At 37.5% G+C, this 27,893-nt stretch overlaps 1 protein-coding gene across 1 annotated transcript; it reads right to left on the bottom strand.

Annotated features, from left to right (window-relative positions):
- Positions 1 to 85: 85 nt before the first annotated feature.
- Positions 86 to 27,752, bottom strand: naa35.S (N(alpha)-acetyltransferase 35, NatC auxiliary subunit S homeolog). The gene is made up of 23 exons (XM_018243870.2): positions 27,596 to 27,752; positions 23,495 to 23,628; positions 23,142 to 23,175; positions 22,594 to 22,708; positions 22,175 to 22,249; positions 21,832 to 21,999; positions 21,678 to 21,744; positions 21,305 to 21,348; positions 19,571 to 19,621; positions 18,586 to 18,669; positions 18,290 to 18,404; positions 17,898 to 18,076; positions 14,471 to 14,530; positions 10,887 to 10,993; positions 10,727 to 10,793; positions 10,548 to 10,646; positions 8,991 to 9,169; positions 3,393 to 3,529; positions 3,007 to 3,074; positions 2,306 to 2,446; positions 1,814 to 1,936; positions 1,144 to 1,224; positions 86 to 341 (listed from the first exon to the last, which is right to left on the bottom strand). The coding sequence occupies exons 2-23, from the start codon at positions 23,616 to 23,618 to the stop codon at positions 282 to 284; spliced, it is 2,178 nt and encodes a 725-aa protein (XP_018099359.1). The 5' UTR covers positions 23,619 to 23,628; positions 27,596 to 27,752; the 3' UTR covers positions 86 to 281.
- Between the last annotated feature and the right edge of the window lie 141 nt (positions 27,753 to 27,893).

Below are 27,893 nucleotides of genomic sequence, written 5' to 3'. Positions count from 1 at the left end.
AGTCTTCATTTCTGCACTCATATCTTTGTATCCAACTTTAGAAACCAGGAAAGACAGCTATGCTTAAAATGTAGCAATAATAAAAAACATTTTCTGAAATGTTTAATACTTTTTCCGCCGAAAATTCAGGCTTAAACACAAATATTCAAACAATTTTCTACACAATGGGTTGTACAAAACTGAAGAAACAGCTGCATTTGAATAATGGTTGCTCTACTGTTGGTGCGTATGAAACACTGCATGTAGGGGTTGCATGAAATGCTCTTCTGTTTACAAAGACTTTACACCAATTTGACAGCAGGGAAATACTTGTGTGCAGAAAAGTCAAACTCTGGTGGAACCTGAAGGAAAAAAGAAAACAAATGATTACAGACATCACCCCAAGTCATAAATGAAAAATACGTATGCTCTTATATGGAGATATAACGATCTATGCTGCTTTATTCAGCGGAGGCTTGCTTGAATTGGTAACTTTAGCATCTGTCTGAGTGATGTGTATATGTATGTATATTATATACACAAACATGGGATCCGTTATCCGGAAACCAGTTATCCAGAAAGCTCAGAATTACAGAAAGGCCACCTCCCATAGACTCCATTATAATCAAATAATGCAAAATCTTTTAAAATGATTTCCTTTTTTGTGTAATAATAAAACCGTACCTTCAACTTGATCTAATTATCCCTTATTGGAAGCAGAACCAGCTTTATTTAATGTTTACATGATCTTCTAGTAGACTTAAGGTATAAATTACGCAAAGATCTTTTATCTGAAAAACCGTTACATAAATAGTTATAGTTCTCTAATTATCTTTGAAACCAGGTCACATTTACCTGCACAACAAAAATGTAGATTATGTATTACATTAATAACGTGACCAGTTGTGAAGTGTAAATAAGCACCTCCTGCAGCTGCTTTTCATTTCAATGTGATGTGTCTGAAACCATTTATGGTCTGAAAAGCAGCTGTGCCAGTGGTTTCTGGTGTTTCCCATTCACATTTATACTTCGGCCTCAAGAGAACTAAATGAAGTCGCCTCATTCAGTTTCTTCATCTCCACAACAAAGCCATGTTATACCAGTGATGACTGATCTACTAGTCCAACTAGTACTGTCAGCATAAAAATGGGTCCACAAACATACCTTAGAGTCTTTTTTGTGACCACCAGCGAGCAATTTCATGACGACAATATTGTTTTTAGCAACCTTCAGTATCTCATTGACCTAAATTGACACCAAATACATTGTTATTTACAATTATGCAGATTTTATGGCAATTATCATCAGCCCATTCCTTCCTAAATGATAAATAAAATGGTATATTTTTATCATCAGTGTTAAGCGATATAATTTATAATCTGTGCTTTGTGTCACATGACTCTTGTGTATTATAATAAATAATGTGCCTCCTGTTGTAAAATATGTAAATATTTTAAGTCACCTCGGAGTTCCATGACCTGTATATAAGTACTCAGCCTTTATATGGTCATTGAACTACTCAGTGACTTATAATATTCTTATATATTATATATACAGTGCTACGCAATATGTTTGGTCGCTATATAAATACCTGTTAATAATAATAATAATATATATTATAGGCGTAACATTATTATAGACTACAAAGGAATCCTGTTACAAGCTCTATATCACCACAGTATATTCTGCTATACGGCTAGCTAGAAAAATGTTCAACATTTCAGTAAATATACTGAATATACTAAATATACTGAAATGTATTCCCCCACTTCTTTGTCTTACTAAACCACAAGGTAGTAAATATTTTAAAAAAAACAAAAAAAAAAAACGTCACCTCCTGATCTTGGTTGGCAACGCTTTCCAGAATCATCCTTGCTTGTTGGAAGTGTTTGCTAGCAGCCATGTACAGGTCTGAAGACTGAGGCGGGGGGCTGTACTTATTCAGATCTGACATTTCCTGTCATTTTATAGTATGAAGGAGAATAATTAAGAGATGTTACAGACAATCACTTGAAACAAATATTTGTTTACTGAGAACAGTACTTACTAATGAAGTTTAATTACTTAACTGACAAGAGCCCTTAAAGGGACAACATTTTGCAATTCTGATGTCTTGAGTAGGACACTTATTTATAGTTCTATAGCCCCCAGTCTCTCTGTTGTAAAAATTGAGCACCAGCAACTACATGTTCATCTCTATGGGGGCACACAACAATGCAAAATACAAGCGAAAAATGGGAAGACCACCTATAGCTATGAACATGCCTCATGTGACCAGTGGTCAGTCCTACTTTATTTCATGCAGGATTGACATTATGAAACTAACCTTGAACTGCAAGTAATGCACTGGCGGTGGTGTGATCACACTGTTGAATGGTGCAAACCTGTGCTCATATCGAACCTGTTCACTGTCAAGTTCAAAGTTTGGCTTTATTACTTTGCCATCCATGTCGAAAGCAATCATAGTCTGAAACAATGAGAACCCAACAAATGTCATCTTCAAATTGTTGTACTTCAAACTGTGTGTTATATTTTCCTATGGAATCCCCCCTGAGGTGTGCTTCTCCGTGCCCACAAGGTGGAGGCACTGCTCTGTAAATCCAGTATCTTTCATACGTAAAGAGAATTCAGGGCTCTGGATTGCAAAGGGTTTATTGCTATTTAAGAGTGAGTGTCCCAAAACAGGGTTATACAAATAAGGGTAAAAATTTCATATTTTATATACTGAACCTATCGTACTAGCCAAATTTTTTAAATTTCTATAACAGTAATGATTCAGTCTTTAAAAGTCCCTAAGCATATGGCAACATGGAGTTTTGTGGGGGGGTCCCAGTCAAATAAAGAGTTATGCCAATGGATTGACCCTAGTTAAATTGAGTGCAGAAGCCTTAACTGATGCCTATTACAATTCTGGGGGACAATAGACATCATTACAGCAAGCCCAGTAAATGCAAAATCAGTATATACAGAACTAGACTATTTTACAAATCCATATTTGAAAAGCTGCTCTCTACAAGAGTACCTTACCTTGTACATTCCAGCACACATGTTCTGATACGCTTGACTTAGTGTGATCTCTCTACCCAGAGGTCGAACTGTGAGAACATTTATTTTAAAAAAAAGTCATTACAAACTGGACAGTACTGCATGGAAGAGTTCAGAGGCAAGCCTATCATGTTGCATGTATGTATCCCATGCCAAGCACAGGCTCATTTCACAAGGAACAGTCCAATTGACTTACAGCCTCAGAAGGTACCAATTACTTTATTATATCACTTTAATAAACAAAAAAAAAGATAGAATTATGTGCTTACATCTGTTAAAACAACAACAGAAAAATTAAAAAGATGAGAAGAGCAGGAAAGTAAAGGGGCTTGCATGCTGGATTTTTGGTGATTTAGCAGTGCTTTTACCTTTCTTTTTTTTCTTTGTTTTTTTGCTACTGCGTCCCTTTTGTTGCTCCTCCATTATACGCTCTTCAGCCATTTGGGAGCTGTCTGCTCGACTCAGTGTGGACATAAGCCAGGCGTAGAGGAACTCAGAGAGGTACCTGCATAAAGTAGTTCAAACATTACACCCATCCAGTTAGAGTCCCCCCCCCAATACTAAAGTTCATGTGACTTAGTACCTGGCAGCTGAAATCTACTATTGTTCTCTACAGGATGCCATTTTTATTTTTTCATTTACATATCCAGAGTTGAGTTTGTATTAGGATGGCTGTTTCCCCTAAATCATTTCTTTGCTATTCGGTGCAACTTCAACAACTATCTTTATGTCTGTTAGGTATATTATTTAGAGCAATATTTCCCCAAAGCACCGTACTGACGAGCCTGAGCCATTGCATGCACACTGCAGTTCACAGCCATTTGTTCTGCCATGCTGTCTAATCATGTGTATGATGTGGAAAAAATAAATATTCTTAATGTGCATCAGCTCTGGGAGGAAGTTACGTCAGAGCTAAAGATAGTGAATGCAAGCTCCACAAAATGATACCCAATTCAATAGGGAATATCTAAATGTAGAAAAAATATATGGATAATGTTTCTTATATGTACCTTTTCTTTTAAATACCCAATTGTTCACTCTACCAGCATATTGCTTTATAAGACACATAAAAACCACACTTGTTCTAGGAATAGTAAACAGGACTGTATACATGTAATATACACCAATAAATAGTTTTGCTAAAATGAGCACAATAAATATGATTAGGGTTGAAAATGTATTCTGCCATCTTTCACTGAACTCACTCCTCCCGTCCTCTTTAAACAGGGTAGAAGATAAGCAGCTCCCTAAACTGTAGCCTGTGAAATAAGGAGCAGCTGATTATGCACAGAGCTAATCTACATATTTATTTAATCTACCTTTATTTAATCTCCTTCCTTTTTTTACAAAGAGTAACTTGGCAGAACAGGAAGTTGGAAAAATGAAGCTGGTTTTATTTTCTTAATTCATCTTCATTTATTTAAACATCTTAATTAAAATAAAAGGGAGGAAAAGAGTGTTCTGCACCGGCCTATTCATTGAGTACATAATAAAAAAAAGGTATATGGTTCCCCTTTAAAGGCAGATCACATTGCTCATATAGTAGAGAATTAAAAATGTACAGAACATTATGTATGAATGCCACATTGTCAGTTGCTTCTATATCCTCAGTAGCCACATTCAGAGAATGTAAGTAAACGAAGTTACAGAAAGTGTGATTGGAAATTTGGGATTAGTGATGTGCAGGTGGGGTTTATAACAACATGCACCTGCACGATATCCGCCCTCCCTCCACCCACGCCCAACTACCGTGTTCCTTTAATAGAACCGTGCCGCCCTGCCAGTGACATCACAAAAAGGGCGGGGCAATCAGGCACACAGCTGTAAAAGTTGAACTTGGAAGTCAGAAGCCGGCATTGTAAGGTAGCGGGCAGGGAGAGCAGGCAGAAGAGCTCAACCAGAACCCGCCTGCAACCTGGAAAGGGGGGTGCAAGGTCGGCCTGCACCAGCCCGACCCGCGGGTAAACCTACTTGGGATACTTGATAAAGGGAAATGGTTGTACAGTTATACATATGCACCCCAACTGCAGTGAATTGCTTTCACAAATAGGTTGTGATTTTTTTCCTTATTAGATATGTCTGACTCACAATGCAATCAGATAATTAAACCAGGAAATCTAGCCTGTGATTCAAGGAGAAAAAAAATTGCGGAAGCATTTAATGTGCCAGAAAGCACAACCTACAGTGCCGACATGACAGGCCCAGCATCACAGATTGAATGTTACCGCAGGCACATTGATGAGGGAGCAATATTAAAATTCCAGCATTTATCAGCTGATAAAAGATGAACAAAGGGGTTTTTTTTTTTGAGAAAGCTTTCTGGAAATATAAAATTCCAAATTAAACGGATAAATTGAAAATGTTCTACATTTATGGTGAGCCCTATTCTGTGATGTGGCGCTATTGGCATAAAAGGTTAACATCCTGGAAATGTGGCAACAAGCTAGTCATCTGCATCTGTGCCCAGAATTTCCAACCTGAGTGAGTTTGGTTACACAAACGGACTGCTTTTTTTAATTCATTCATTAGAGATACATTAATTCACTGAAATTAAATAACTGAAGCTTTAAAATATAAGTGATCCGATCAGCAGGGTAAAAGAAAAAAAAGTTTCTACCCAACAAAGACCTTCAGTTTATAGAAAATACACTGAAATAAAGCAATATGTTTAAGGCTTAGGCTAAGGGCACGCTTGGATGACTGTCAGTCTGCAAATAAACACAGGTTGAGAATCAGCCCCTACTCTCAAATCAGTGACTGTGCTGGAACCACTGTATCAGCCCCGATGCAGGAACATCAGAAAGCTGTTCAGGGCGAGACGATTGCGGATGTTGGCCTGTGCAGAAATCATGGTTGAGAATCCACTCCCCTGCTGTTCCTGCACACAAAAGCATAGCCTCTGCTTGGATTCTGGCAGATGTCGCAGATTTCTGCGGCAAAACCCGACATTTTGCATTGTGCTGAAATCCACCCTGCCTGCAGAAGAGAAGGGGAGCAGCAGATTCGCCTCCTGCAGATAATCAATATGGTCCTTATGCTAGATAGTGGCATAAGGCAAAGTACACACCAGGCTGATTCTCAGCTTGCGGATAAACATAGGCACACACAGAGCAGATTTAAGAACCTAACTGCATACTCATGCTTCTTGAAAAGAACACATTTTGTTAAGATTTGATCTTGAAAAGATTTGTTCAATTCTTGAATTATGAAACAGATAATACAAGGTTTAGAAATGAAGAGAGAATACAACTGTTCTGAATACAACCAGCTGTAAAGCAGGGCCCTCCAATCCAAACTGGGATCTCTATCTTCTGCATCAATTAATGTATGCACCCTTCTACTAAAGAAGAATATTGCTGCAGAATTTGTTGGTTCTTTAAAAACTTGTGTTAATAAAAAGATATTTAGTTAATTCCAGGCCCCTCTCTCTAGCATAGTTACATAGTTAAATTGGATTGAAAAAAGACAAAGTCCATTAAGTTCAACCCCTCAAAATGAAAACCCAGCATCCATACACACACCCCTCCCTACTTTTAATTAAATTCTATATACCCATATCTATACTAACTATAGAGTTTAGTATCACAATAGCCTTTGATATTATGTCTGTCCAAAAAATCATCCAAGCCATTCTTAAAGGCATTAACTGAATCAGCCATCACAACATCACCCGGCAGTGCATTCCACAACCTCACTGTCCTGACTGTGAAGAACCCCCTACGTTGCTTCAAATGAAAGTTCTTTTCTTCTAGTCTAAAGGGGTGGCCTCTGGTACGGTGATCCACTTTATGGGTAAAAAGGTCCCCTGCCATTTGTCTATAATGTCCTCTAATGTACTTGTAAAGTGTAATCATGTCCCCTCGCAAGCGCCTTTTTTCCAGAGAAAACAACCCCAACCTTGACAGTCTACCCTCATAATTTAAGTCTTCCGTCCCTCTAACCAATTTAGTTGCACGTCTCTGCACTCTCTCCAGCTCATTAAGGACTGGAGTCCAAAACTGAACTGCATACTCCAGATGAGGCCTTACCAGGGACCTATAAAGAGGCATAATTATGTTTTCATCCCTTGAGTCAATGCCCTTTTTTATGCAAGACAGAACTTTATTTGCTTTAGTAGCCACAGAATGACACTGCCCAGAATTAGACAACTTGTTATCTACAAAGACCCCTAGATCCTTCTCATTTAAGGAAACTCCCAACACACTGCCATTTAGTGTATAACTTGCATTTATATTATTTTTGCCAAAGTGCATAACCTTGCATTTATCAACATTGAACCTCATTTTCCAGTTTGCTGCCCAGTTTTCCAGTTTAGACAAATCACTCTGCAAAGTGGCAGCATCCTGCATGGAACTTATAGTTCTGCACAATTTAGTATCATCTGCAAAAATAGAAACAGTACTTGCTAATATCTCAGGCATGCTATTGTTCAGGCTGCTTCACATTTCTAAACAGAGAAATGTATCTGGCATGGCTTGTGGAAACAACTGCACTGCTTACTGTATTGTGTTTCAAAAGCCACTGCACTATAGACAGTGCCTGTGCATTCAAAGACAAACTGAGTCTGTGAGCTGGGTGCCAAGTGACAAATATGTAAAGCAAAAGGTAATAACTGGCGCATTCAGGGTTTGTATAATATGCAAAAAGGCTTTGAAATAAAATCAAAAAATAGCCGGAGAGCACACCTTTATGTATTAAAAGGTTTCCATTTTTATTTCGCAGACAATCCTGCACAACATGTTTCGGCTACAACTGCCTTCATCAGGTGCATGAAGGCAGTTGTAGCCGAAACAAGTTGTGCAGGATTGTCTGCGAAATAAAAATGGAAACCTTTTAATACATAAAGGTGTGCTCTCCGGCTATTTTTTGATTTACTTGGAATCTTTTGCAATCTGGCATGGGGACTGCGGCTCGTTGAGAAGCACTAAACACACGGATAACCACTATAAGGACAATTTGATATTGAATTTGAAATAAAATCTCCTTTTTGCATAGTATAAAAACCAGAAGTGTGCCAGTTTTTATATATATATATATATATATATATATATATATATATATATATATATATATATATATATATATATATATATATATATATATGTATATATATATGTATATATATATATATATATGTATGTATGTCCAGTCAATGCTTTTACTCTTATCCAATTCCAAAAAATGGGGTGAACAGTCAAAGAATTAATATATCTAAGATAAGGATGTCAGAACCAGAGCTCCTTAAAACCACATTTCTTTATTTAACACACTGTCCTATGCTTTGGTCCTTCCTAGGACTTTTCTCATCAGCTCGATATTCAGAAACCTCTATGGCCCTCTCCCATACAGTTAAAATGAAGCAATTAATTGTTGAGAAACACATAATAGAGATTTGTGGCAAAACAATGCTATTGGGTTAATTTAATGCATAAATGATTTTTAGGAGACCTCAGGCCCTATTAAAAGAATGCTGAAGCCTTTGATTAGGCTATTGTTCAGGCTGCTTCACCTTCAGGCTACAGCATTCAGGCCCAAAAACCATAAAAGAGCTCCGAAAAGTGGCTCCCGCTTCCTACTGAGCGGGTTTCCACCCAACCACACTTGGCAGGAGTTGTGGTATTTGAATTATGAAATTACTCCAGGTACCAAGAAATACAGACATTATATAAATACAAATGTTAATAAAAATCACGATCATAATTTTATACTATACACATTTAGGGAAGTGCATGCCTGCACCAAAATAGTAAGTGAAGCAAAAATGGCCAATGACCTTCATTATTAAAGGCTTTAACTCTGAAAAGAAATCAAATGTTGTAAGCAACAGTGGTGCCAAAGTAACACAGTTCACTGCAGACTACAGTAATCAAATATCCGTAAATATTGGATTACTGTAGAAAAATGTTATCTTTGTAAGATTACCTATACAAAACCAAGTATAGCTTTCAGAATAGGTTTAAACTTACCAATATATGTAGTAATATTCATGCATGCTATAAAGTTCCAACTCAAAGCCGCTCAGTAGATACTGAATCATTATTCGCAGGTTATGGTAAAGAACCCAGGTCCCCAGGCAAGCCAAATGCTGTCTCTGTGGTTCTTGTTTGAGTAGCATGCTGTGAAGGGCTGCATCTACCTTTTCTGCCTGGCAAAAACAGCCAGAAAATAAATGTCATTATAAAGTACAACTAATATGTCAATGTACTGTAAAAAGACAACATTTAAAACTAATACGGAAAGTGAAATAGATTCAAAGTCTAGATTCAAATACCAAAATTAGGTGAAAGTAAAGGAGTCCTGTGTGTTTTTGCCAACGTGAAGTTAATTTGTCAAAACTTGTCGTACTTGTGCTTTAGTAAATTGCTGAATGGCGCATTTTTATTTTTGGTAAAAATATGCAAAGTTTTAACTTTTGACCCTAATATGCCCCAAAATGTGTTCTGCTCTGCTACACTACAGACAGGGATACTGTTCATTGTTAGGGTCTGGCCACACAAGCAGATTTGGGGAGATTAGTCACCCCGGCGACAAATCTCCTCTTCTTCCGGCGACAATCTCCCCAAACTGCCTACCCCCTGCGGCTCTTCGTTTTCCGAAGTCGCCTGAAGTTTCCTTGTGAGGCAACTTCGGAAAACAAAGCGCCACGTATGCCTGGCAGGGGGATTGTCGCCCCGAAGAAGAGAAAATTTGTCACTGGGGCGACTAATCTTCCCGAATCTGCTCGTGTCGCCTGACCCTTACAACGTTTTATTTACTTTCAAAACAACTTCTTATCCTTCTGATTTCCAATATTAAACAATTTTTACATCACGTTATAATGTATGTTATAATATTTTGTTTCCTAGGGGAATGCAATGCAAACTATGAAGATTTTCATTCATCCAGGTCATGGTATATCTAGTATAGGTAAATCTAAAAACAACTGGACTTGCTGAGTAATCAATGAAGACGTTTATATGCCGAGAAGTTCCCACACCAGTCAGTTGAACTGAAGAAGCTGCTCGGATGAGTAGTGAAACGTCTTCATTGATTACTCAGCAAGTCCAGTTGTTTTTAGATTGACCTATACTAGATACAATGCAAACTAGATTATCAATTTTGTTTTTTAATTTAGAAAAACACAAAAGAAACACAAAGCCACAGTAAATAAAAGGGTAGATTTATCCATAGTCAAATGGGTGTTTGGTCTCAGTTGGAGGAAAACCCCCACAAATATATGGGGGTATAGAGTTTTTAATGAAACCTCATATAATTGTGATCTATTATAGAAAAAAGTCACCAGAAAGTTAATGCTGATGAGTTTCCATAGATGTCAATAGGAATTGTCTTTAACAACAATATATATCAAGTTTTTTTAAAACATTTGAGATCTTCAGCCTCGTGGAAAATGAACTGCACATTATGATTCTCTGGTGTGTCGAAAAAAATAAATACATCAATACAGTCAATATTCTATTTTGGCAGTGGTAGGCATAGGCCTCCCTGCGTCACTGTAAAAGTAGCAAACACAAATTATTTGGTACCTCATCTTGTAAAGTGGCAAAATCTTCGAGAATGTGTCCAAGTTTGTCCCTCTGCCGTGCTCTGTTGTGTCCATGGATCTGAATCAGGTTGCAAAATGGCTTGAAAAGACAAATGTTTACTTTAGGACTGCAACTACTACACAATCAAAAAACACACTCGTCAGACCTTTAATTCTTACCCTAACACAGTGAGTCACAAAGGAATCAATGTAGTCTTTTGCCTGGTGGTTATTATATAGACAACATCTAAAAAAAGAGAAAAAAAAACAAAGCTCTAAGCAGCTAAATAGAAAATGATATTGAAAAGTAATTTTTTAAGTGACTAATCAAATATCTTACTTAGGAGAAAGAGCAGGAGGGCTGACAAAAGAGCGCAGTGCATCTTTCACCATGTCCTGCATCAGATGAGTTCCAAAAACCTTCTTGTTATCCACTAGAAATGTAGCCTTAAAAAAAAAATTAATAATATTAAAAAATAGGAAATTGCTGTATGAGCTGCATAGGTTCTTTGTTTTATAATGCTACGCAATATGTTGGCGCTATATAAATACATGTTAATAATAATAAAAGCTCCCAAAAATGCATAACACTGAATTTTGAATTGCAATAGTATAGAAATGGTGTTTACATACAGTGAATAAAATAGCATAACCCCCGGTTCAAACAGAGTACAATAAATAGGGCTTGTGTTGAACATTTGTTTTGCTTAGTTTTAATAAAATCTGTGTGTTTTATTATTTCTGAACTACACAGGGAGATTGAAGCTACTCCATGTTTGGTCTTTACAAGGTAGATAATTAGTTTACAAGTGCATAGATAAAGCCCAATGGACTTCTGATTATCCGTAAGCCTCAATGGTCACAGCAAAGTTTCAAGATTTTGCTTTCCTTTCACTGAACTAATATTTAGTTGTATAAGCAGTGTTTCTAAGAACTGCTGCACATCTGGGTTACATGGAGTCCACCAACTTCTGCCACCTGTTACATTCCACAATTCTTCTGCAATTCTTGCTTTTACCTCAGAAACTGCATTTTTGATGTCCCACAATTTTTCTATTGGATTAAGGTCATTTACTGGTGTGTTTGGGGTAATTGTCTTGTTCAAACGCCCATTTCAATGGCAATTCTGCTTCGACATAAGGCAACATGACCTCTTTTGATCCATAATCTCTTGTATGTGATAAACAGGCCCAACAGTAAATGTGTTCTTTGGCAAATTGTAACTTCTTCAGCACAGGTTTTTTTTTTTTTTTTTACAATGGGACTTTGAAGGGGCTTCTTGCTGATAGCTTGGCTTCACATAAGCGTCTTCTAATTGTAACCGTACTCACAGGTAACTTTAGACCTTTTGTGATCTTCCTGGAGCTGATCATTGGCGGAGTCTTCTTCTATCCATTCAAATGGTAGTTTTTTTCAACATCTTTCATGTTTTGGTTGTCATTTTTTTTTTGGTTCAAGTGAGTTTTATTGAAGACTTAAAGCATAACAGATGACTTGACAGCAAAAGTAAGTTTATGTCCCAACTCGCAGATTGGGCGGTTACCCATTCTCACAAAACAAAATCATTTCAGAATTGGCAATACAGTATATAACAGTGGTTGTGGCAATGGTTGTATTACTCTATTATTTATGTGAGTAAAAGGTTAACCCATATACTGCTTGCACCTATCTTTGCCGCCAGCGTCTATCATTCGATTGTTTGCCTCTGTTGCTTTAATTTGTTCATGGAAGCAAAGTTAGTCCATATACACACATGTAACAGTCCATACAACAGAATAAGCATAAATAACATACGTCAATGGGAAATGTTTGGTTGTCATTTTAAAGCATTTGACATCATTTTAGCTGAGCAGCCTATAATTTTCTGCACTTCTTTATATGTTTTTCTCCTCTCCATCAACTTTTTAATAAAAGTACATTGTTCTTCTAAACAATGTCTGGAAGGACCCAAATGCACTAAAACCAGCATGCACATTTGCTGCCTTCCTTCCTATGATTTGGAACAATTACACAGAATCATTAGCATGCATGTCATGTTGGTTTTCTATTACTCTGTTATTTGCCATGAAAAATATATTTCTACCAAAACAGTGATTGATCAGGTTAGTGATGTCAGGCTGCTATTATTCTGAACACAACTCTAGCTCTTTATCACTAGTTAAGCTAAGCCAACTAATTAATAGTGAGATAATACCTGAAATAACAATATAATCCTCCTTTACTGTTGTATTTGTATTTTAATGTTGTACCTACTTTTTTGTAACTAAAAATATAATCAAAAGAATAGGCAAAAATGTTTTTTTTTTTTCATCATGCGTTCTACTTATTTTGCTTACCGTATATACCCGAGTATAAGCCGAGTTTTTCAGCATCCAAAATGTGCTGAAAACGCTACCTCGGCTTATACTGGGGTCAGCGGTACCCAACCCGAGTAGCTGAGATTTCAGTCACTTTTAATCATTAGTATACCAACAGTACACTTGGGGAGAGACTGCAATATCCCACAATGCCCTCTGTTGGTTATATGAAAGAATAACAGTGCGCCCTCTGTTGGTTATATGAAAGAATAACAGTGACTGCAATATCACACAGCGCCATCTGTTGGTTATATGAAAGAATAACAGTGACTGCAATATCACACAGCGCCCTCTGTTGGTTATATGAAAGAATAACAGTGACTGCAATATCACACAGCACCCTCTGTTGGTTATATGAAAGAATAACAGTGACTGCAATATCACACAGCGCCATCTGTTGGTTATATGGAAGAATAACAGTGACTGCAATATCACACAGTGCCCTCTGTTGGTTATATGAAAGATTAACAGTGACTGCAATATCACACAGCGTCCTCTGTTGGTTATATGAAAGAATAACAGTGACTGCAATATCACACAGCACCCTCTGTTGGTTATATGAAAGAATAACAGTGACTGCAATATCACACAGCACCCTCTGTTGGTTATATGAAAGAATAACAGTGCGCCCTCTGTTGTTTATATGAAAGAATAACAGTGACTGCAATATCACACAGCACCCTCTGTTGGTTATACGAAAGATTAACAGTGATGGCAATATCAAACAGCACCCTCTGCACATGGTAGTGGGACAGTGGGACAATGCACACAGTAATCCATTTGGCAATTCTCTGTCACCATCAACTTTGCAAAGAAGTCCGGTTGATCGCTGGGGGGGGTCACTTTGGCAGAATGTGCGCTGCTGGGAGACAGGGCTGTAGTTGTGTCTAGGCTTATACTAGCGTCAATAAGTTTTCCCAGTTTTCGTAGGTAAAATTAGGTACCTCGGCTTATACTCGGGTCGGCTTATACTCGAGTATATACGGTATATTGGAAAAAAAAAAAAGATGCCTATAGGTATAACTGCTGCCAAGGCACAACAGGATGGGGAGGGACAGCAACATGTTGAGGTGAGCTAGCAAAATGATAGGTGAGGTGGGACCATGGGAGCCATGGTCTACATATAAGAAAATTGGAACTACAGTAATTCAAGATGTTGGAATAAGTTTGTTGAACAGCAAATTAAAATGGTTGTATTGCCTTTTACACAGAAAATTATATGAAGCACAGCCCTGTAAGAATGAGTTGCCTTATACTCTAAGAGATGTTTTGTTTAAATATTAATACATTTTTAACCTCTGTTGTAACTGTAGTGCAGCCATTCTATTGTATTGTACAGATACAATAGCAGAAACAAATGCACCAGTAGTGCAAATGGAACATGGGATATTTTACAAACAGTACCCTAAAATGAAGAACACGTTTCAGACTTCAGAGAGTACTAAACATGAATGCAGGAAATTAATTGTGTCTACAATTTGTTCACAGGGCTTCTCAGCACAATAGATTGCCAGTGATTCTCTATACAGATATGCAACTTGTACACATGCCATACAAAATATTTTACCTGTAAGAGGGATCTTGAGAGAACACAAGGCGATTGTTCACTGAATTCACAGAAGAAATCCTATCAGATAACAGAGACAAAGGGTATTATCTGTCAAAGCATAAAACCAGTACAATAATAATGTATAAGCCTAATACAAGTACCAGCACTAAAATAATATATATATTTAGAAAGACCACTGCTTCTTGAACATCTATCTTAATCCTACATAAATAACCACCATGATAGTGACTGGACCAGAAAAGTGACTGCATGAATTATAACTCAACAAAATCCGATGGCACACAGGACTAAAGGAATTCTTCCAAATTTTATTTGCAAATACAACATTTCGGGGAATAAAATCCCCTTTGTCAAGCATACGAATTCAGAAAAAAAGTGCAAACATATAGACAAATAAATTATTCAATTAGTGTGTCGTACTTAATTGGTGCAAGATATTAATACAATAAATATCAATGCTGTGTAAGGTGATACAATAAATTACATAAAATTCACAAATTTATACAAATACAAAAAACTGATGTATATTCACATACCCCTACTCCTAAGAATATTTAAATTCAGTGAAAAATCTATAGCTTAATTAGCATAGACAATAAAGTGTAATTATATGAATTTACTCTTACCCTATAGAGGGGTATGAATTATAAACCAGGAATAGAAAGTACAGTAAGGCAGCAGAAGAATATCAGACAATTTAGCTGAATGTATGTTATTGCTAACATGTCTAATTCATTATGCCCTATTGTGAAATTTTATTACAAAATAAGGCAAAATTTAACCCACTTCTGCACACACAGGGGCAAATTCACTAAGCGCCGAACGCTTGCGTTAATTCGCAAGCGTTTGGCATTTTCGTTACTGCGCAAATTCACTAACGAACACTGGCGTAGTTTCGCTAGTGTTACTTCGCACCCTTACGCCAGGCAAATTTTCGCTAGCGACGTAACTACGCAAATTCACTAACTTGTGCAGTGTACTGAACGCTACCTTTTACGCTAGACTTCCTTCGCCACCTCAGACCTGGCGAAGCGCAATAGAGTAGATAGGGATTGTTTCAAAAAAAGTCAAATTTTTTTCTAAGTCCCAAAAAACGCTGGCGTGTTTTCTACATGATGAGTGATAGGCTGAAAAAGATCGAAAAAATTTTTGGGGCTCCCCTCCTTCCCCCCTACATTTCCTGACTCATGGCAACTTACCTAGACAGTGGGCACATGTGTAGGGCAAAATAAATTTTTTATTTGATGATTTGAAGGTTTTCTTGGCATTTGTAGTGCCGATACGTATTCCTCCATTGAAATTTGAATTTGGCGCCGTATGCAAATTAGCCTTCGCTAGCGTAACTTCGCTTTACATAGCGAATCAACGCTAGCGCAACTTCGCAACCTTACGCTACCCCTGAGCGCAACTTCGGATTTTAGTGAATTTGCGGAGCGCTGGCGAAACTACGCCTGGCGAAGTGCGGCGAAGTTGCGCCTGGCGCAACTTCGCATCTTAATGAAATTGCCCCACAGAGAGGTAAATCCAACAAATACATTTCTGTTGTAAAGTTATGTCCAGTAGAGGAAGCCCTTAATATATATATATATATATATATATATATATATATATATATATATATATATATATATATATATATATATATATATATATATATATATATATATATATATATATATATATTTCAAAAAAGTCCAGACACAAATTTTCTGTGAAGCAAAAACAAACATTTATGCAGGCATTAGGCACACCCATCTTATACATATGCAATTAAGTGCCATAAACAATTCCCAATCCTATACATAGAGGTCAATTATCTCCTTAGTTAAGGCACATGTAACTCACATCAACATAATAACTATATCAATATAACAGCGTTAGATATGGGTTGCCTCATAATTCTAAAGCCCCGAAAAAGAACCCGAGTGGACAGGGTTCTAAGTACAAGCGGGAGAAGTGGCAAATGCCCATGTAGGGGCTAATTTTTGGCAGGCTGATATACACCTCTGTCTGGCACTAGTTTTAAAGTTTGTAATGGCTTTATAACTGTATCCCAGATAATCTAGATCAAATCAGTGAACACAGGGCCGGATTTACCCTCCTTGCCTCCCTAGGCCCAGCTACTGTGACGCCCCCCCCCACCCGCGCGCATTTTCTGGATGTGAATCTTTTTCGAATCAGGACATTTATGCAAAAGTGGATCAGATGGATCAACTAGCAGTTAGGCTTGTTTGAGATATATCTATATATATTCTCTATATATAGACACCTTTTTATACATAGATGCAGAGAGAGATATGTCCCATGTTTTGATAAGTTTGTCAATTGTGCTCCAGTGGGCAGCCACAGCATCAGTTAAATATTTATTATAAAATAAAAAAGTCAAATCTTGGCAGCAGCATCATTTTTGTAGTTCCTATTTCTCAGCAGACTTTATCCCTTAAAATACATGAGTGAGGCAAGCCTATTATATTTTCCTTTCTTAGCATTTTCTTTTTTATTTTATACATCATTACTTTTCTATGTGCACATCCCTCTCTTTCTATTTCACAATTTTTTCTGTCCTGCTACTTACAGTACATGGCATTCTCTCCAGTTTGTCCTTTGCTCTCCTTATTCTCCTAGAGTCTCCAAACTTTCACCCCCCCCCCCCAAGTTTTGGTCCTATCTTCAGTGAAGCATTGGTGGTTTAGTGGGCGGACAGCCATAATTTATACTTTGCTTTTCTTTCCTTCTTTGTGCTCAGATTTGTGGTAGGAGCCTGCTTGCTTGCGTGCCTTCGTGCGTCTATCTCTCTCACAAGATAACAGAGACAGACGTCACGCACGCAGCACAAGCCTGAGCCAGGAGGAGAAACCGATCGCAGAACAAAGAGTTTAAAGGCGCCCACCTCACTGAACCACCAATGTGCGATCACGGATCACCTGTCATTTCGGTGGGTGTGTGGAGGGGGATGAGTGTGCGCGTGTCACTGAGTGGATCGGACAGGGGGAGGGAGCCGGTACTTTTTGTAAAAAAATTGTAAAAAAAAAAAAAACGCTGCAAGAGAAAAAAATAAATAAAGGCTGCTTATTGTAATTATATGGTCTGGGGCCTGCCAATGGCGGGGCCAGTCCGACCCTGTTCTTGCCGCCCCTAACATCTTGCCGCCCCTAACATCTTGCCGCCCTAGGCCCGGGCCTAGGGGGCCTTTCCCTAAATCCGGGCCTGAGTGAACACACTACAGGCTATGATTATAGGAAAATCTGAAGAGCCATAATATCACTACCCCCATCCGGGGTTGGATTTCTACAGTTTAGAATTCTCTTTAAAAAGGTATTAGTAGTGTCTGATTTTGTTCACAAAGACGGCGTGAAATGGAGCAAAAAATCCAACAGTGTTTATTTTACAAGACGCATTGGCTATATGCAGATAGTATACTTACCAAAATACTATGTAGGTTTGTTAAATTGACAACTTCACACACTGTTTTTATCCGATCTATAAGTTTAGAAAAGTAGGTGACCATTTCTTCTTTTTTAATTATTTTTGCATATCGAGGAAAGGTTGGTGGAAGCAACCGCTGGTTAACAAGTGGCTCAAAACCCATCATAATTGGATGGTCTAACAGAAAATAAATAGAAATACTATAAATATTTTTAACATATGGTACATTTGCAATAAATGTAGAGATGCTTTTTTAAAAAAAAAAATCTTTAATGTTATGTTGTGTTATATGATACAAAAGAAATAAACATTTCACAATTCTACATTTGCAAAATTACTAAAATTTAGCAAATAACACGAGTAAAGGGAAAAAAAAGCAGGAATTCTTACCGCCCTTTGTGGTATCATTTTTGGCTTGAATACCATGTGAAAGAGAACTGTGAATGGCAGATAGAAGGTCAACTGCTTGTCCAATAAGCTTTGATGCTTCAACCACTGCACTTGTCTAGGCAACACAAGTAAGAGTATTGCAGAATTAATGGTTACAAGATAATACCATACAGAAAAGATTTACTATCTTGCAGCTCCTCAAGCTGTTCTAAAACTGCACTTTGCAGAATCCCCATCTAGCAAATGGTAGAAAGTAAATGGTTACAATTTTGCATATTAAAAAAATATTCTTTTACCTCCTTCTTTGTGAAAGCAATTAATACAGTCAGGAGAATGCGTGTAAACTTTACTCTGCTAAATACTGCCAAACACTGTTGATGCTGAAGAAAAAAAACAGAAGAAATTAATTAACATTGCTATTAAATCTTAGATTGAGTTACATTTTTATGCACTGTAAAACAATGAACTTCAGTCAATACTTTCAAAAGTAAGTCTAAAGATGATCTCATTAAAGGGGTTGTATGCCTTTAAAACACATTTTTTCAGATTACAACAGAGAACACCAGAAATAAAGACAATTGATTTCTACATAATTTAATTTTGCGCTTTGTTTTTGCAGTGTTTTGTTTTTAGTTGTTTTTTCTGGTTTTTCAGACTAGCAACTCAATAATCAAAGTGCACATACTGAACTGTTACAATTTAATATACATACAATTCTTAACAGCACTAGCAGAATGTAAAAAATATATGTATCAATTGTAACAGCTCATTTTAAAAAGGTAAGGATTATACAGAGTTCTGATGAAGTGAAGTAATGTCAAAACTAAAGCTTCCAGAGTTGGTTCTCCAAAAACCCTACTAGCCTCACCCATGAGTTCCACTTTCTGCTACCTCCTTTCCCAGGCTGCAGTTAGGCTGGTCTGAACTGAAGACTGTTTTTGCTTGCAATACTGCAGGGCGGTGATCGGCTGGCCCAGTCTACTGCCCTTTTGAACACTGCACACCTCATTTTGAAATATGGACATATCTATGGGGAGCTCCAACAAAGGGGCCATTTTTAAAGATGACAATTTTTAGCCCAGAGTGAAACTCGCACCATACAGTATTCACTATTTTCAATAAAATTGGGGGGGAGGCGGGTTTGAGGGAAGACTCTCAGTTTTGCTATATGTCTCCCTAAATCCACCTGTAAATAAAGAATATCAAAATGGATAAATTGGTATTCATGAATCCTTCTGGCGCAAACGTGTTCTAGTTTTATTTAAGATATATAAATCTTACTTCAAGCTCTACGTCAGGGTTTCTTGCCTCTCCTTGGCGACTCCTTGTGCTCTAGTGTAAAAAATATAATTATTGACGAGCCTCACTGTAAGACGCAGCTGCAGTTACACTGACACATTGCTGCCTGTCATTCAAAAAACAAGCTGGAAGATGTAATTACAGTTTCAGTGGATAAAACAGACGTTAAAAAAAGGTTATATAGAAAATGTTTACTGAAACAACATGTGTGATCAAACATATACATGCATGAACTATTAATAAAGAACTCCAAGGCCCTGGGGGACATAAAAGCATTTAATCATACTGCCCTTTCAAGTTCTTTCCTTATAATGCAAATAAAAAAAGGAAGGTTAGGGAGAAGGAGACAGGGTGAAGCTTATTATGACACCATGTTTAGTTTCAAAACAGTGCATGTTTGAAAATGGGATTTAAAGGTGATATAATGTCTTTCTATTAAGATAAAGGATTCTGATAGAGAGGCTTCAAATTGGGTACTTTGCCTTCCTCTGGATCAACTAGCAATATAGACTGAAAAGGTTGAACTTGATGGACCTGTCTGTTTTTAACCTAACTTATGATGTTACTATGTATGTCACTCATAGTCCACAAATCGCTAGATCACTTCTTATGTTAGACCCATAATGCTATACTAATAGAATTATTAACATGCATTTATAAAATGTCAACATATTTTGCAGCCCTGTAAGTAGCATCCTATACTTATGCTGCTCATAAAATAAAGAGGACATTGTGATCATAATGCTCTTCTCAACATTTAAGGGTCTATTTATCAAAGATCGAGTTTAATTGAGCAAACTCGAATTTTTTAGATTTATTAGTCGCATGATTCAAAAGGACACTCAATTTTGTCGCAACATTTTTTCAACACTTTTTTAAAGGGTGGTCTTTTTATTCTCCAAGAAAGAATGCAATAGATGCATTAAATATATCTATTAAATATAACCCTTAGGCCAGGAAGCACCATTACTCTTCCACCATTGACCCCTTAACCAAATAAACCAACTTTTATTCTCCCGCTCTCTTTTTTTTCGATTCGATTTTTATTTTCATAAAGCAGTATGATAACAATACACATATATCAGGTCGGTCATATTGTCAAAGGCATTAACATAGCATTAGAGTTACTTTGTTATGTATATCCCCAAGTGGCGATCGGGCATAACTTAATATTTCCTTCGGGGTTTGGAGTTAATAGTTTCAAGGGTCCAGTGGTTGGAGAGCCTCTGGGAGTATGTCGCACCAGGGGCCCCACACTTTATCAAATTTGCCTGGGGAGCATCTACTCTCGTACAGTAAGTGAGTTTGTAGAGTGGATTCATGGCGTTTACCATCTTCAGCCAGGCTTTGATGGAAGGGGGATGTGCTCCCATCCAGTGGGTGGCTATTGTTTTTTTTGCATAGAATAGTAGTATGCGGTAGCATTGCCTCGCATTTGTTTCGAACACTTTTATTATTAAATAAAGGAGATTCGGGTTTGGTAATTTTTTTTTTTTTTGCCAAACATTGAGAAAAGTTTTAGTAAATAACCCCCCTACTATTGGGCTCCAGATACTTAATCAATTACACCACTAGCCTTTTTTGTATTTCTCTTCATCCTTAATAATAAATGCTTAATACTGTATATCAATTAAGAAATATTAATTTACAAAAGGTTTTAATTTGCTGTAAAATAAACAATTATTAAAAGCACATCAGTGGATGCCATCCAAGTACCTTTACTCTTCGTTGAAGGTCATCTTCTACATCTTTTAACATGCCTGAAAAGACAATGACAGTGTTGTAACTGTAACAGTGTTGAAAGCTAAGGAGGCAACACACAGGCATATGTAGAATTTCCTTTTCTGAGTAATAAGAAATTGCTGAGAAATAAAAAAAATGTTTTGAAAAATAAAAAATTTCTAGTAAAATGGGGTCATCAAATTTGTATTCATGAGCAGCATTAACTTTGTTTTATTGACACTTTGTAGATGCTAATGGACTAATATCAATATACCGTGGTATATCATTTGTCCGTTCGAGTAATATTTATTTGCTTCTCTGACCATAAAATTATTTTATGATACATATACACAAATGTCCGTTTTACCTGTTACTCGAAGATCTGTGACACTGTTTGCCATCTTAAATCCATATGTCATTGACTGGAAATCCTCCTTTAAGGGAGATGTAAGAGTAATTATACATTAATGATTTGTTTTTATTGGAAAGGTGACAACATACACAAGGGTTGTTATTTTTACCTCTTCAAAGACTGCAGCTTTGTTGACTTTTTCTCTAACAATGTCACAGATTTTGAGGATGCCTAAAGCAAAAGCCTTCATTGCTGGGTCTTCTATTAAGTCTGGATTATGAACATATAGGCAGGTGAAAACGGTTTGTGCCAAGGAATGACCTTCTAACCAGGTTATCTAGAAAGAAACAAAAACACATTATGCATTTACATTTTGTGGGAAAATACATTTAACATAACAAATCTTAAGGCTACAAAAAGGTTTCACTGATTATGTTTATTTGCAGTATGTCCTGTTAAAGCCTAAAAATCACCCAAAGTAAACAATGTATTAAAAAAAACAGCATACTCACCAAGCAACAGAAGCATGTATCCATTATTCCTATTAGATCAGGAAAACTCAAGTCCTTAATTTTAATTGTACCATCCTTAAAATAAAAATAAACAATTGCATAATTACTATAGCATAAGTATATGTTTCCAGATAAATTAGATCATGTAATGCTGATCAATGACTAGAAAGCAACCAGTAAAACTTGTATTTTGCAGTATTATAAACTCTGTTTTAAAGAAGTCACAGCAACAAATTTCTGTGTATTGCACTGCATGTGATATCGTAGCCTTGACCTTCTAAACCCTAGCTAAGTAGTGGTATTATGTAGCGACAGGTTATGAAGCATATGGAATTTTAGCAATAACTTTACCAAAGTGCCAGAATCCCTTAATATAAACCTTTATATAGACCTGCCCCATTAATAGGTGTAAACCCTACCTTTATTGCTTGTTCAAAGTTAAGGACTTTTCGGTTGACCTGATTTCCAATCATTCCAGCATCCATCTTTGGGTCCATCATTTCAATTGCAGACATTGCTTCAAACAAACCAAACCTAAAATGTAAAATTAATAAATTGTCAGGAAATTCCCATAAAGCAATCATCTCTAGAATTTCTGTCACTGCAAGTCTTTACACAAAATTCTCAATCCATGCCACAATTCCATTTGTGAATACCTCCAATTATGTGTATAAGCACATGGTTTAAAGGAAAAAAAAGACATTTCACACTTGCATAAAACAAATAGCACTAAAATGTTGAAACTGCCCACGTTTTTATCCATAAATAACCAATCAAATTCTAGAACTATAACATCCCCTCTCTGTCCCAAATAGCCTAGACAGAGAATTAAAATAAATTAACAGTAGCGATGCCAGTTGGTGTGCTGATATTGAATACTTGAGAAAAATCGTAATGTATTGAAAAAAATCTGACGTTTTGAACACACACACACACACATCTATACACTGCACAATTGTATACTTACAATTTGTCATGAAGCAGCTCTCCCAGCTTCAGTTCTGAAAAACAGGTTAAATTTATGGGAAAAGATTCATATATTTTTATACCCACACAAATATTATTGCTACCTAATATAAAACTTGACAATCCAATCCTGGATATTATTTTTTATAGTAATATTATAATTTATCCAATAAGGCTTTACTTAGAGCATTTTGCATTCAAGTAGTACTAATGTCATATAAAAATTACCTCCCGCCAAGTTTAATGGCTGATGATTTAGTAATGCAGCTCTAAATTTTAGCTATTGTAGATGACAGGATAAAATGTGTAAGTGCAGTCTACTTTAAAGTCTGTTGACCATGTAAACATAATTACCACTACAAGCATCTCTGAATTCCTGTGTTATGTCTATCCAGTTGGTATTGCTCTTCCCCATTTTGTCCTGCATGGAAAGTTGCCATCCTGAGTCATCATCTTCCATGGATGCTTTCATAACCATGGTATAAAACCTAGGTATAAATCAAATAATAAAAGTGAAATTACTGTGGGAGCACATATTGGCACTTTCCTTTAGGGTTCCTTGCCCTTTAATTAGCATGCTAACAAACAGCTATCCAAGGCAAAGGGTGAATCGGTCCTGGGATTTATAACAAAGTGAAAGCAGGTTGCCTCCTGTTCACTAAAAAAAGTTGTTTAGAATTACATTTTGCTTCAGTATTCAGATTTTTTGGATTTATATTCCCTTTAAAGGGGTTGGTCACCTTTAATTTATATTTTAGTATGAAATAGACATTGACAATCTGAGACAATTTGCATATTTTTTTCATTTATTATGGTTTATCAGATATTTGTTCAAATTATCAGATATTTGTTCAAAAGCTTTCCAGTTTGAATTTTCAACAGCTATCTGGTTGTAGGTTCTTGTTTTCCTTAGCAACCAGGAAGTGGTTTGAACGAGAGATGGCAATACCAATAAGGCAGGGACTGAATAGAAAGATAAGGAATAAAAGTAACAATACTGTGTCGCTTCACAGAGCAATAGATTTGAGGCTGCCATTGTCAGGACCCCCATTTGAAAGCAGTGAAAATGTAAAGGAGGAAGGCAAATAATTCAAACACTATACAAAAAAAATTAAGACCAATTGCAAAGTTGCTTGGACTAGGGCATATTTAAAGTTAACTTTAAGGTGAAGTACTCTTAAGATTGGGAAGTAATAAATTAGCGTGTGTTTTATAAAAAAGTGAGCATTGGCTAAACAGATGGAGCATCTCATGTCTACCTCTTAGGAGTCTAGATATAAACAATTTAATGTGCGTGAAAGCTGTTTTACACCTTACAGCAAATGAGATTAGTTGCTTTTAATTTACTGGGTTTTGATGAAAAATAAAAGCAGAAATGTAGTCTCGCTTCCAATGAATCCAACACATGCATAAATCCTTCCTTGCATTCCCTTTATTCTTGCCTTAGTCTTCTCATTACAGCACAAAGCTCAGATACCTCAGTTTGCCCTCATTTGGGACACTTCCTATCCCTCCATTGCCAGAGTGCCTAACCTTCCTTTCCACATTTCCCTTTTGCCCCTAAGCCTCCATTTCCATACACCCCTCAGTCCCCCCTCTTCCACACTCCTCCTGTTTCTAACCCTTCTATTCTCAATTACCAACATATGCAACAACTGCCTCTTGCTTTCTACTCCTTCACTTGCGCTCCTTCATTTACTTGTACTCATTCACTCACACTCATTCATTTACTTGTACTCCTTCACTCGCACCCCTTCATTTACTTGTACTCCTTCACTCGCACCCCTTCATTTACTTGTACTCCTTCACTCGCACTCCTTCATTTACTTGTACTCCTTCACTAGCACTCCTTCATTTACTTGTACTCATTCACTCGCACTCCTTCATTTACTTGTACTCCTTCACTCGCACTCCTTCATTTACTTGTACTCCTTCACTCGCACTCATTCATTTACTTGTACTCCTTCACTCGCGCTCCTTCATTTACTTGTACTCCTTCACTCGCGCTCCTTCATTTACTTGTACTCCTTCATTTACTTGTACTCCTTCACTCGCACTCCTTCATTTACTTGTACTCCTTCACTAGCACTCATTCATTTACTTGTACTCCTTCACTCGCGCTCCTTCATTTACTTGTACTCCTTCACTCGCGCTCCTTCATTTACTTGTACTCCTTCACTCGCGCTCCTTCATTTACTTGTACTCCTTCACTCGCACTCCTTCATTTACTTGTACTCCTTCACTAGCACTCCTTCATTTACTTGTACTCATTCACTCAAACTCCTTCATTTACTTGTACTCCTTCACTCGCACTCCTTCATTTACTTGTACTCCTTCACTAGCACTCATTCATTTACTTGTACTCCTTCACTCGCGCTCCTTCATTTACTTGTACTCCTTCACTCGCGCTCCTTCATTTACTTGTACTCCTTCACTCGCACTCCTTCATTTACTTGTACTCCTTCACTAGCACTCATTCATTTACTTGTACTCCTTCACTCGCGCTCCTTCATTTACTTGTACTCCTTCACTCGCGCTCCTTCATTTACTTGTACTCCTTCACTCGCACTCCTTCATTTACTTGTACTCCTTCACTAGCACTCCTTCATTTACTTGTACTCCTTCACTAGCACTCCTTCATTTACTTGTACTCATTCACTCACACTCCTTCATTTACTTGTACTCCTTCACTCGCACTCCTTCATTTACTTGTACTCCTTCACTAGCACTCCATTTACTTGTACTCATTCACTCACACTCCTTCATTTACTTGTACTCCTTCACTCGCACCCCTTCATTTACTTGTACTAACTCACTCACACTCATTCATTTTCTTGTACTCCTTCACTCACACTCCTTCATTTACTTGTACTCCTTCACTCGCGCTCCTTCATTTACTTGTACTCCTTCACTCGCGCTCCTTCATTTACTTGTACTCCTTCACTCGCGCTCCTTCATTTACTTGTACTCCTTCACTCGCGCTCCTTCATTTACTTGTACTCCTTCACTCGCGCTCCTTCATTTACTTGTACTCCTTCACTCGCGCTCCTTCATTTACTTGTACTCCTTCACTCGCGCTCCTTCATTTACTTGTACTCCTTCACTCGCGCTCCTTCATTTACTTGTACTCCTTCATTTACTTGTACTCCTTCATTTACTTGTACTCCTTCACTAGCACTCCTTCATTTACTTGTACTCATTCACTCACACTCCTTCATTTACTTGTACTCCTTCACTCGCACTCCTTCATTTACTTGTACTCCTTCACTAGCACTCATTCATTTACTTGTACTCCTTCACTCGCGCTCCTTCATTTACTTGTACTCCTTCACTCGCGCTCCTTCATTTACTTGTACTCCTTCACTCGCACTCCTTCATTTACTTGTACTCCTTCACTAGCACTCCTTCATTTACTTTTACTCATTCACTCACACTCCTTCATTTACTTGTACTCCTTCACTCGCACTCCTTCATTTACTTGTACTCCTTCACTAGCACTCCTTCATTTACTTGTACTCATTCACTCACACTCCTTCATTTACTTGTACTCCTTCACTCGCACCCCTTCATTTACTTGTACTAACTCACTCACACTCATTCATTTTCTTGTACTCCTTCACTCACACTCCTTCATTTACTTGTACTCATTCACTCACACTCCTTCATTTACTTGTACTCCTTCACTCGCACCCCTTCATTTACTTGTACTAACTCACTCACACTCATTCATTTACTTGTACTCATTCACTCACGCTCATTCATTTACTTGTACGCCTTCACTTGCACTCCTTCATTTACTTGTACTCCTTCACTCGCACTCCTTCATTTACTTGTACTCCTTCACTAGCACTCCTTCATTTACTTGTACTCATTCACTCACACTCCTTCATTTACTTGTACTAACTCACTCACACTCATTCATTTACTTGTACTCCTTCACTCACACTCCTTCATTTACTTGTACTCATTCACTCACACTCCTTCATTTACTTGTACTCCTTCACTCGCACCCCTTCATTTACTTGTACTAACTCACTCACACTCATTCATTTACTTGTACTCATTCACTCACGCTCATTCATTTACTTGTACGCCTTCACTTGCACTCCTTCATTTACTTGTACTCCTTCACTAGCACTCATTCATTTACTTGTACTCCTTCACTCACTCTCATTCATTTACTTGTACTCCTCCACTCACACTCATCTAAACCGCTAAATACTCATTACCTAAAGTGTTGCTCTGTCACTAGCCCTTTGTTCCTGCTCAGTCCTTCAGTTGCAATACTTTCCCTTTTCTGCTGCCCTCCAGTATTGCTCTTCTGGCTTTCTGTGCAGCACTCCCTACAATTACATGTCCCATCTGCGCCCCAGAGGCTCCCCTCTCCCCCTAACTAATACCCACGTTCTATCAGACATATTGGCCGAGTTATAGCACACACCGTATGAGACATACCGCACAAGTGTTCCGCTCTTCGCGAGACAGTCCCGAATTTCTCTACAAAACCGCACAATCCTGCAATGCCTTGAATGTCCAGCTCCTTTGCTTCTGCCTGACAGCTAATCTCAACGTCACAAATCACATCTCGCGAGATGGTAGCGTCACGATTGCACATATATAAATACAGTGACGCGCCTCCTTTAGGGGTCACAAAGAAAGATAACGCAGAAGCGTGAGGTAGTCTATAGTGGGTAGTGTAGCGTATGACCCGACTGTGTGTTCGTAATATTTTTTCCTTATCTCGCCGCTCATA

The sequence above is a fragment of the Xenopus laevis genome, chromosome 1S, assembly GCF_017654675.1.
Source record: "Xenopus laevis strain J_2021 chromosome 1S, Xenopus_laevis_v10.1, whole genome shotgun sequence".
Classification (NCBI taxonomy): Eukaryota; Metazoa; Chordata; class Amphibia; order Anura; family Pipidae; genus Xenopus; species Xenopus laevis.
The sequence above is the reverse complement of the archived record's forward strand: the minus strand, read 5'-3'. Positions and strand labels throughout refer to the sequence as shown.